The 12,256-nt window shown below is 54.7% G+C and overlaps 1 protein-coding gene across 1 annotated transcript in view; it reads right to left on the bottom strand.

Moving 5' to 3' along the window:
- The window catches only part of UMODL1 (uromodulin like 1), a 72,694-nt gene that overhangs the window by 38,748 nt on the left and 21,690 nt on the right, over positions 1–12,256 (bottom strand). Inside the window, exons 5-7 of the mRNA XM_081800416.1 lie at positions 11,466–11,652; positions 9,415–9,555; positions 528–782 (exon numbers count right to left, since the gene is read on the bottom strand). Of these exons, the coding sequence (XP_081656542.1) occupies positions 528–782; positions 9,415–9,555; positions 11,466–11,652 (583 nt within the window). The remainder of the gene's footprint in view (positions 1–527; positions 783–9,414; positions 9,556–11,465; positions 11,653–12,256) is intronic.

Here is a 12,256-nt window from a genome sequence, read left to right as displayed (position 1 = left end):
TTTGTTTTGGTGAAAGAAATCTGCTTCATGGACCATTTGGTGGGCACTGTATTAGCTTGTCAAGTGCATCACATGGGAAATGAAGCAGGTCCATGGGGATTTCACATGATGCTCAGCTCGGGTTTGGGGACTCAGCCCTGTGAATTCGGTGTCACGAAAGCTCTTTCAGTGCATGAAAATCGCTGCCATTTTTGCTTTATTCCACTTTTTTCTCTGTGCTCTCTGACTGCTAAATCCTTCTAACCAGAAGATGGGCTCCCCGCATCACCTCAGGTGTGAGAGTTGAGCCCCCCTAGACAGGACGAGATGTAGGGGCACGAGGGGAGCCGCGGAGACCGCAGACAGCCACCATGGCCTTGCTCCGAGGACGCGGAGCCCCCAGCCCCGCCAGGAAGGGTGGCGCCGGGCCAGCGACTGTCCCTGCCCCGAGAATAGGGTGAAGGAGGATGTGAATCTCAGGGCCAATAGAGCGAAGGTGGGACCACAGGCTCACAGGTAACAAGCGGAGCGTGTGCGAGTGTGCTTACCTGTTCTGACGGTCAACGTGGCAGTGACGTTGACCCCACATGCCTGGTAGCTGGTCTTCACTGCATACAGCTCTCCGGCCTCCAGCCCGGCCACCTGCAGGGTCCTCCCCGTGGTCCTGGCGCTCTGGAGGAGCTCCCCCTCCTTGTAAACCCGCACGAGGAACATGCGGTGCCGGGTAGAATTTAAACTCCAAGACACCCAAAAGCTGCTGCTGGTGACGTTGAGGGTCACGTAGTCCCGGATGGGAGGGCAGTCTGTGAAGCACAGAACAAGTGAGATCAGCAAATCAAAGCAAAATTCATCACTGGAAAACGTCAGACTAAGATAAAAACACTTCTGCATAGCAAGGGAGACCATCCACGAGATGAAAAGACAGGCTACAGAATGGGAGACAATATTCACAAATCATTTATCTGATAAGGGGCTGATATACAAGATGTGTAAAGAACTCCTACAACTCAATAGCAAAAACAAAACAAAACAAAACAAAAAAACCCCACACAATCCAATTAAAATATGGGCAAAGGATCCGAACAGACTTTTCTCAGAAGACGACAACCGGATGGCCAACAGACACACGGAAAGGGGCTCACTGTCACTGGTCATCAAGGAAATGCAGATCAAAACCACCATGAGATACCACCTCACACCTGTCCCAACGGCTAAAATCAAAACCACAAGAGATAAGACTCTGGCGGGATGTGGACAGAGGGAAACCCTCCTGCACTGTTGGTGGGAATGCGGTGCAGCCACTCTGGAAACAGTGCGGAGGCTCCTCAAAACATTCAAAATAGGATGACCCCAGGATCCAGCGATCCCACTGCCAGGTGCATAGCCACAGGGATGGAGACCACCTGCATGGCGTGGCTTCTCCCGGCCCTCCGAGAGACACCTGCCGCCGCCCCTATCTGGGCCCAGGGACACCGGCTCTGGACTTCTGCCCCCCGGGGACACCCCAGAGCTGTGACGGGGTCGGGTGCTGTGGTTCTCGGCATCTGGTCTGTGCTGTTTTGTCACTGATGTCCAGGAACTTAGTTCTTCTTCCGCTAGCTTTCAAGGCCGCGACTGGCAGGACCGTGATGCGTGTTGGAAGATCTTTACGGTGCTGCCCACCAGCCACCTTCTAACATTCGAAGGCTGATCCCACCTCTGTGACCCAGAGGAAATCATCCTTCGACCCCTTCCCTCCGTCTTCCCTCTGACGTGGATTTTCGTCCTTCTGTCACAGGACACCTTCTCGTTGCCCACTAGCTTTCCGACGTTCCTCTTAAAATGTGGCCCCAGGGGTGCCTGGGTGGCTCAGTTGGTTAAGCGACTGCCTTCGGCTCAGGTCATGATCCTGGAGTCCCGGGATCGAGTCCCGCATCGGGCTCCCTGCTCGGCGGGGAGTCTGCTTCTCCCTCTGACCCTCCCCACTCTCATGTGCTCTCTCATTCTCTCTCTCTCAAATAAATAAATAAAATCTTAAAAAAAAAATGTGGCCCCAGAAAATAATGCTCAATTCTTGACCCTGTGTGATCCGAGGGCACTGCTACCTGAGGTCTCCCCCGTCCTGAGCTGTGAGCCAGACCTGGGACCTGACGTTTGTCTGTCTTGGTGACGCACATCAGTTTCCCTGAGTCCACGGGTCTGGGCCCTCATTTCTTCCGGGCACCCCTGACCCATCTCTGGAGCTAATGGGGATCCTGCATTCCCCGGGATCTCCCAGGTCAGGCTCTGTTCCTCTTTTCCCTCGGGCCCATCAGCTTGACACCCGAAGCTTGTAAAGGTGGAAATGCTGAGAATTCAAGCCAAGGTTCTGAGCATCAAGTTGCCAGAAGCCTGACTGCCGGAGAGGAGCATTGGCATGGGTGAACCGAACGGCTGCTTCTCGCCGGCCCCGGCTGCCTCTCCCTCCGGCAGCCCTGTCCTCGCCAAGCCCCAGGTTCAGGAGAACGTTTCTTCATGGAGCTGAGTAGCCATGCGATTCCAGCTGGGAAGGAGACCTTGTCGGAGGGAGTGAGGGTGACCTTGAATACAGTTCCACCTGATCCTAAAAACAGAACGTGTTCTTGGACTAGCCGGCGGGAGCCCTGAGGTATTTCTGATGGCTTTGGTTTGGGGCAAGAATCCAGCTGCCCTGCATGTCATTAATTGGATGACTAATTTCACAAGAAAAGCAGCTGAAACTTGTGCTGGATTTTCCACGGGTTTGTACCTCTAAACGCTTCCAGCAGATTGCTCATTTATATTAGCCTCTAAATGGAAAACATACGCTGTTCCCCTTAGCAATTGGGATTCGCTCTGACATTCTGATCTGGAAACGGCATTTGTCTTTTCTGCCTATTAGAAGTGAGGTCGGGGGGTGCAGCTTTTCCTAGTGATGTTTCGCCCTCGAGCGGCCCTTTATCTTGAAGGAAACTTGCAACTCAGGACGTGGAATAGTGTGGCACGGTGTGGCTGGCAACACTCCTAACCATAAATAGAGTCTAATATTATATCAGATGGCTAGCCAGAGCATTTTCAATTACTGTATTCCAACCTTCTGTGCTTGCTGATGGGTCAGGACTCTCCCCCGGAGGCCACAGTACAGGAGAGGTCGGATGGTCTGTGGGAGGTTCTGTGCAAAGCTTTGTGGGCACATTTGTGCATATGGAGGGTGGTGCTGATGTCTGGTCAGAATCCAAAGTCATGAAGCACCGCAGAGGAGTGTTTTGTTGCCAGAAGTGAGGCTGGCAGGTGAATTTCTTTAACATCCAGGGAACCTAGGAATAGCCACCACTCCAACATGCCTTTTCATTCACTGACAATAAATATTGGTTGAGTGCCTACCGTTTGCGAAGTACAGAGACTCACTGGCAGTGACCAGGAGACAAGCCTCCTCACTCCATGGAGCTTCCTCTGCTGTGAGATGGAATATTCCAGTAAGAGAGGACTGACCCTGGACACCTCCCACTCCTTGGGTGGTGCTGGGGACCAGCCCGCTTCCCAGCATCATCAGCTCACGGCCTCCGCCCCTCACCCACAGCAGAGCAGGAAGACCCAGTGAATAAGAACCTTAAATCATCACCCCGGTCAGGCTCTGCGTCAGCGAAGAAAAAGCCCCACAGCTCTAGAGTGCTGGCCAGCTCCTGGCCCTACACACGGACTTAGGGAGGAAGGGGCATGGCCACTGGGCCACCAGCACTCTATCATGGCTGTCCCCGCAGCATGCACCGTGGCGGCTCTGGATCAGAAACAGATAACCCAGAATCAGAGCAATGCCCTCCAGTCAGAGCGTACTCGGAAAGGTGGCCTCGGGTGATGGACAGGGACGGGGTTGTCTGTTAGAACCGGCTTTGGGACTTTGTACCAACGGTTACCTTCCTTTACCTGGCCTTTCTCTTCTGAAAAATGAGCACAATACGGGCAGGTGCCTCCTGGGGGTGCTCTAAGGGTTAAATGAGGTGAGACCATAGATCGCTTACTACGGGGAGAGTTAAGTGCTAACTAAGCAGCTCTTGGCTGGGAGATTGTTATGAACAAAGGGAGGGTCCTCACTGATCTGTCCCTTTAAAGGGAATATGAATTAAATGACTAATTCAAACTCAGTGATAACAATATGCTCCATAACCACTTCACAATGTTAATGAAAGTTCTAGTTTTCATGGCAGAATGTTGGAAGCAAGCTAAATGTGCCCGCCCCCTTTGAGGAAAAGAGCGAAGAGCATCATATCATTGCTGTAGAAGAGGATTACAGTGGTTCCCCTTATCCGTAGGGGATGCCTCTCAAGGTGGCAGATGCCTGAGCCACGGACAGCCCCGCACCCATTTATATACTGGGTGCTTTCCTATATACATTCCTATGATCAAATTCAACTCATAAACCAGGCACAGTAAGAGATTAGCAACAGTAATGAATAATAAAAGGACAATTCTAACAATATACTGTAATGACAGTTAGGGGAATGTGGTCTCTCTCTCTCTCTCAAAATACCTTACTGACCTGCGTTCGCCCTTCTTGTGATGACAAGATGCCCGTGTGAGGAAGTGAAGTGAGGTGAGTCACATAGATGTTGTGACCCAGGGTTAGGCTACTGTTGACCTTCGGACCATACGTCAGAAGGAGGATCATCTGCTTTGGGGCCTCGGTGGACCGCAGGTAAGTGACCCCATGGAAAGCGAAACTGCATTTAAGGGATACCGCTCTATTACTCAACCATCGAAAATCCTACTGATGAAGATGAGTTGGCTTCCCGGGCAACTTTTTATGACATAATGGTGAGTGAAGAAAGCGGGACACAAAATTGTATCCATAGCAGGATTTCAATAGCATAAAAAACCAGGCAGGGAACAGCGGGAAATGAAAACAGTCTGCTGGGGCCACCGAGACGGACCTTTACCTCCTCTGTTGGTACAGATTGTTAAAGTAATAAACCAGGTTCCGGAACGACCACGTTTGCATGGCCACAGGGAGGGGCTGTCTCTGCATCTAGGCTGTGCCGTCGGAGAGAAGGTGCCCGGGGCATCGCAAGGTGCAACCCTGACCTGCAGCCTCCTGTCCTGCTAGCGCTGCCCGTAGTTCGTGCCCCACTGTCCTGGGGAGGCCTGTCCCCACCGCGCCCACTGTCCCATCGCCAGCCGGGTACCCTGCCCCAACTCCGTGAGAGCGGGATCAGCAGCTGCACATAAGAGGAAAGCCCACAGCACAGGGCTCCACCCCCCAGGCATACCCCTCACTTGGAGAACATCCGTGGCAGCTCAGGCCCAGGCTCCTTCTCTGTCTTCACTCCTCCATCGCTAGGGTCTAACCTCAAGGTCACCATGTGGCTCGGATGGCGAACAGGGCCTTGACCATCATGGTGCCGTGCCCACCCTGGTCTCAGCGGGGCCAGTATCCTTACGCAGTCTTCCCAACTCCCGTGGAGACTTCCACTCTATCTCACTGGCTAAGGTGAGTCACGTGGCCACCCCACCTGCACAGGAGGTAGAGAAATGTCTTTGCAGCAGGGCACAGCTCACATAAAACTCCCAGTTCCATCACTAAGGAAGGAGAGGTGGGATTCGGGGTCTGCCACGACCCCTCTGGTCTGTTCTGCACCCAGCAGCAGAGCGCCCCAGCCCACAGGTGCGCCAGGTCATCCCGTCTGCCGCTGGGCGCCCTCCAGAGTCCCGTCTAACTCAGAGGACAGTCCCACAAAAATCCTGCTTACTCTTCTCCTGCCACTAAGGCAGCAGGAACAGGGACAACCCGTATCGTGGAAGAACAGGACACCACCTAGGGCGTATGAAGGAGCCTTGCCAAGAAAAGGTCAAATCTGAATCTGAATCTAATGGTGCCTCTGTATTAAGGGTTCTTTTTTCCTAATTTATTTAAATTCAATTAGCCAATATATAGGACATCATTCGTTTCAGAGGTAGAGGTCAGTGATTCATCAGTGGCCTGTAACACACAGCGTTCACCACATCACGTGCCCTCCTTAACCCCAGTTAGGGGTTCTTTTTTTTTTTTTTAATTGTTTATCTATTTATGTGACAGAGAGAGACACAGTGAGAGAGGGAACACAAGCAGGGGGAGAGGGAGAGGGAGAAGCAGGCTTCCCACAGAGCAGGGAGCCCGATGCGGGGCTCGATCCCAGAACCCTGGGATCATGACCTGAGCTGAGGGCAGACGCTTAACGACTGAGCCACCCAGGCGCCCCCCAGTTAGGGTTCTTAACCTGGATGGGGATCATAGACAGACATCAGGGGTCCAAAAAGGTAGATGAGAAAACGGATCTTTATTTTTACTAACATCTGACTAGAATGTAGCTTTTCCTTCGGTCGTGACTTTGGTGCCTGCGGAAACCACAGAAGTCTCGTACCACAGGACGGTGTGGCCTCTCTGAGCATCATCCGGGCTCATCACTCCCACGGCTGAACTGCATGATTTAACCAATGCACGGAGCTGTGCATAGCTTACAACTCAGTTTGGGCTCTCCCAGAAGCAGGCGCTGAGACAAGGATTCTCAAGCAGGTACTTCCGGGAAATTTGGGCAGTAAAGGGGGGACACGGGGAAAGGAAGGTGACAGGGAAGGGTCTTCCATGAAGATGGTGCCAGAGTAGGCAACCGGAGCTGGTTGCCAGGAATCTCTGGGACATGTTGCCCATGCATGCCGCCTTCCCTGAAGGTTTCCAGTGGGGAGACACAGCGGCCAAGTCCCGCAACCGTCAGTTGACCAAAGGGATGAAAGGGGACAGCGTGGCTTTGGGCAGCTGAGTCACCACTTGGGGTCATGAGATTTTGATAACTGTGTCTCAGTATGGTCGGTCTGCTCTGTCATCCCATATATTTGATGCACTTGGGAACATTTTAGGAAAGGATCCATTGGCTTCATCAGATGCGCAGGGATCCAGGCACCATTAAAGGAAGAGCCAACTGTGGTTTAGAAAATCCAGAGAACGGGGACAGGTATAGAGGGCCCCTGGATGCCAGTTGGCAATCCCAGCTTATGGGAAACTCAGCTGGGGGAAGGGGCGCCGGATCCTCCAGCAATTACAAGGAGAAACAGAGAGGTGGAGGGAAACCCCCAGACCGCAATTCAAACAAACTGTCAAAAATTATGATGATGATGGGGCAATGAGAAATGTCAACAGACTGGATGTTTGATGAGATTAAGGAACTGTAGTTTGGGGTTTTTAGGGATGCTATGATCTGGTATTAGGGTTTTTCATCTCCTCGAGATACATCCTGGAGTGTGACCGATGGAGGGATATGCTGAAGGGGGTTCGGAATAATGAGGCTGGGGGTGGGCAGCAGATGGGGACAGAGGTGGAGCCGGAAGGGTCCCGAGGGGACCAGTGGACATTCATCACATTCCTCTCTGGGCTTATATTTGTCTACAAGCTTCCAGAATAAAGACTGAAGACTCTCCGTGGCCTTATCACATCTGTGCAGGGTGGGTCCTGCCTGGTCCTGCCCCTGTCCCCGACCCCTCCTCTGCACTCCGTCCCCACCACCTCCTGGTTCCTGGGCTCCATCAGGCACGCACCTCCTCTGGGGCCTGACCTCACTCTGTGTATGAGTTTCCCGAAGCTGCTGTAACAAATCAGCACAAACGTAGTGCTTAAAACAAGAGAAATTCACTCTTACCGCTCTGCAGGGCAGAGGTCGAAGATACAGGTGTGGGCGGTGCTGTGCTCCTTCCGGAGACTCCAGGGGAGAATCCGGACCCTGCCTTCCGCAGTCTCCATGGCCAGTGGTCCCCTCACCTTCAAAGCCACGCACAGCCCCTGGGCCCCCTCCGCTTCCCTCGACCGTCTCCTCTCTCCACCTCCGAGCCTCCTGCCTCCCTCTAACGAGGACCCTGTGGTGACGCTGCCCCCACAAATAATCCACCATCCACCCCCAGCTCGAGACCCTTAGCGAATCCCATCTGCAAAGCGCCTTCTGCCGTGAGAGGGACCGCCGCAGGCCCCGGGTCAGCACGCGGGCAGCCTCGGAGTGCGTAACCTGACCCTCACCGCTCCCTCCACGTGAGCTGGCAGTTCCAGATGCTCATCTCCCGCTCACCATCCCAGCTGCCTCCCGGGCGCCAGCCCTGCAACTGCAGGTGACCATCATCCCAGCTGGGGACGGCCCGCGGTCGTCGGGGAGAAGACATTCCAAGGGCAGCCTCCCAGAGAAGGGAAGGCTGGACCTGAGTCCCTGAGCTGCCAGAAGTAGCCAGGGTCTCTCCCCACCAGCACACAAGTGTGCGTTGACATCTCCCGTCTTCCCAAAAGGCCCTCCTGAGAGTCCACGCCTCCTCCAGGTCTGCTCATTTCTCTGAGCCTCTTCGGGGTACACACCTGTGAAGGATGGTTCCTTCTCAATTGCTGGAGCCTCCTTCCTGCCGTGCTTCCTGCCTCGCCCTGGCAATGTGTCAGCACCTCGTCCCGCACGGACTCCGGGCCAAGGCCTCCTTCCCTTCTCCCAGCCATGCCCATGCCCAAAGGGCTAGTGCCACCTGGACGCGGACGCCCCGCGGTTACTCATGTAGGGCAGCCCCCTGGGAGCACCAGCACCAAACATCCAACTCGGTCAGCACCTGGCATGGACCCTTGATCCCATTGCCATCTCAATATAAACTACTATAATCAAAGACAGTGCTAATAACCCTAATAGCCGCCCCAACCCACCCGGGAATCACCACGTGTTCATGGTTCAACCAGGACATGGGCCTACTGCCTTGTCCCCTCTTCCTCTCCTGCACCGAATTAATCAGGAAGTCCCAAGGGCTTCTCTCCAATGGATGCCTCAATTCCACCTCTCCACACCGCCTTCCGCCCCTCAAATTCCAGGGCTCTGCTGACCGACGCCATAGCACTTTCAAAACTCAGCCACTTCTTACTAGAAGCCCCTTGATGGCAGAAGCCAATCACATACCCCGAGCCCCCAGTATACACCTCTCACATCCCCTGACCCGCCTGGGCCAGAGATGGACACTTGCTTGTCGGTGCCATCTAGGTTGACCATGTGGTCACACGGACAGTCCAGGTCACTCCTGTGGTCCCAGTGTAAGTATTGATCACGTCCCCGTCGCTCTCGGAAGGGTCCCGATTTAAGCAATAAGCTATGCAGGCATCTGCCTTGCCTGGCAAGCCTCTGGTGTGTTCTCTACCGAGTTTCCCAAGAGCAAAGGTTGTGACCTATTTCACGCATTTCTACCACCAGCATCCAGCACGGTGAACGGCACATAAACAAACATTCACTAACTCCAAGGACGAACGCAAGAATAGCCCACTAGGAGACCCAGTATGCTGGAAAGAACTAAGTGACTCTTCGGGACACGAGTCAGTCATTCCCTCTCTGCAAGACATGAGGATCTCTGTGGCCTGTGGACCATTTAGCCTGAGCAGATTCCCTCGGCCATGCCTCCCCCAGCTGGGAGGGCCCGGTTGCTCACCTCCACACGTGTGGTTCAGCTTCCGGGGAGCCGAGGCCGGCGGCTCGGGGTGACAGGTGCACTGGGATGAGCCCTCCACGTTCGAACACCGCTCCCCCTCGGAGCAGGCAGTGAGTTCTTCGATGAAGCACTCGTCGACATCTATTGACAAGAGGAGTGGGTGAGACACTTGTCACAGCCCTAACCACCTTGTCATTCGCATTAACCTCCAGACGGGCGTCACACGGGCTGAAGAAGTGGCTCAGACAGTGGTCTCAGGGTAACTTCTGGAGCCCTGTCTTAGAGAGCCCCCGGGCCCACCAGGTGTCCCTCCATGCAGGTGGCCCACATCTCAGGCATGCAGCACCCCCACCTTGCAGCGCCATGTGCTGGGGGTGGGGGGACTGCTGCCACCAGCGAGTCTGAAGGGTCATGAAATGATGGGGTCTGAAACTCCTGCCCAAGCATAAACCTTGTGGACGGGCGGTGTTCTGGACCAGAAGGAGAAGGGAGCCGCCCCTGGCGTTCAGAAGAGGCCTGTCACATGCCTCTAACAGGTGGACAGTCTGGCAGAACACCAGCCCAGACAAGGCTGCTCCATGACCAGGATAAAGCGCGACCAAGCAAGGCCACGTCACAGTTTTATCTAAGCCAGACAGGAAACACAGACACCGAATCACCTGCAAAACACCACCCCACTCGCTTGGCCGAAACGAGCGACTGTTAGTTCTTTTCCAGTTATGGCTTATCTTCGTGCTGGCGGTCCCCTCCTTCTAGACAAGATTTGCTGAGACGCCCAATCTTAGCATTGCATCCGCCCTCTGAGAGGGTTCGACCTAGAACAAAGCCCCACTTCCTTAGACCCTACCCAAACTGTCCTCCAGTAGACTGCCCGACCCCCACGACGAGATGGCCAGGCTCTCTGTCCGTGCATTCTCTCTCTCGCTGCCTCGGGTCATAAACCCGACTTGCTCGCTACAGGCGCCTGCCTGTGGTCTCCGACGGGGGCCTCATCAGAACAGACAAGACAGCCCCTTCCCTTACCGGCTCAGTCTGGTCTTCAAGAACATTTGTGGGTTTTGAAGGGAGTAAAATGCAATCACTGGAGTTTTCGCTGGGCTCCAGACCCTGGCACACCCCCTTTACGTGTGACCTTCGGTATTACAGAAGCTCCACCAGCAAGAGAAACTGTCCTCCCTTGGCCCAGGGAGCAGCAGGTGCAGCTTGGGCTGGAACGTTCCACGGGGCCCAGGCCTCTGCTCACACACTGTACAGAGCTGCTTTCAGCACAAGGGCAGAGCTGAGCCATTGAGACCGAGGCCATGGGGCTCACCGCCAAAACTCTGTACTGTGTGGCCCTTTCCAGAAAGTTTGCTGACCCCTGACAAAGATCCCCCCCCCAAAAAAAGAAGAAGACCAGGTAATTCCTTTGAGAAACAAGACCAGCTCTGTGTGGTTTACCAAGTTCAATGTCATGCAGTTCTACTAAATGGGCCTCCTAGGGCCAAGGGTGTCCTTGGCGAAGGTGGGGATTGGCAGCAGGGAAGGTTAGGGACCCAAGAACTGAAGGGACTGCCATGTTCCAGTTGTTCTAGGACTTGCTCACCAGCGCCTGAGTGGAAGGGGAATCGGGGGTGGGACAGTGTGGAGGGGACCTGGAGGGAGCGAGCCAAGGGAGCGAGCTGAGGGAAGGGCGACGTGGAAGCAAAACCCTTCTCAGGGCGCCCGGATGGCTCAGTTGGTTAAGCGTCCGACTCTTGGTTTCGGCTCAGGTCATGGTCTCGGGGTCATGGGATCCAGCCCCGTGTTGGGCTCCGTGCTCAGCGGGGAAGTCGGCTTAAAGAATCTCTCCCTCTCCCTCTGCCCCCACCCCGCTTGTGCTCTCTCTCAAATTATCTTTGAAAAAGAAAAAAAAACCCCGTCTCAAAACCTTCCCCTTGGAGCTTAGAGTTTCAACTTGAGTCAGAATGAGCTGAATACAGGTCCCCTCCCTCACCTGCCGGATCGTCCTTCCTGCAGCACCGCCCCGCCCCCCCAGCACCCCCAAGGAGGGGACCAAGGGAAAGCAGCACCTTGCGCCTGGATGTCGATCACGGCACAGACGCGCTTCACGACCTCGTCCAGCATCGCGGAGACATGGGCCGCGGGCACCGGCCGCCACAGGCCCAACAGCAGCTGGGACGCCGTGGTGGAGGTGGCCCCGCGGGCCGACTGCAGGTGGTGGACAGCGGGGCGCAGCAGCTGCAAGGCGCTGGTGACCTGTGAGGTCAGAGCCGGAGCGTCACTCGTGGGCGGGCACCCGTCAGACAGACAGGGAGCCTGCGGCCCGGAGAAGCAAAGACTAATTGTAAGCACGTGCGCATACTCGTGCTATTCTGCTCTGCAGGAAAGACACTCTGCGACGTGCCTCTGTCATCAGCCCAGTAGAAGTCCTACAAACCAGATCATAAATACTTTTGCAGTGCGATTGTCATGGGCTAAATCGCGGTCCCTTCAAAAAAAACCCGTGTTGAAGTCCTAATCCCCAGAACCTCGGAATGGGACCTTATTTGGAAATAGGGTCATTGCAGATGTCATTAGTTATGAGGAGGTCACTGGGGTGGGCGTCTGTCCAGTACGACTCGTGTCCTCCCACAAAGAATAACTCTGGATACAGACACAGACCGGACATGCGCAGGAACGGGGCCTGGGGGGACCCCTCCCTGGCAGCCCTCGGCAGGAGCCCAGCGCACCCTCCCGCCGAGGGAGATGTGGAGTCAGGAGCGGGCAGAAACCACCGTCTCCTGTCCTTCACGCCCGGGTTTTGCTTTCTGTTTTGTTTTTGAGGCTTAAAGATCTCTTTTCTCAATTCATACGAATTCTT

The sequence above is a fragment of the Leptonychotes weddellii genome, chromosome 1 (genome assembly GCF_054177405.1).
Source record: "Leptonychotes weddellii isolate Sample4059 chromosome 1, ASM5417740v2, whole genome shotgun sequence".
NCBI classification, from domain to species: Eukaryota; Metazoa; Chordata; class Mammalia; order Carnivora; family Phocidae; genus Leptonychotes; species Leptonychotes weddellii.
Note: the sequence above shows the minus strand (reverse complement) of the source record. Positions and strands in the feature narration are given on the sequence as shown.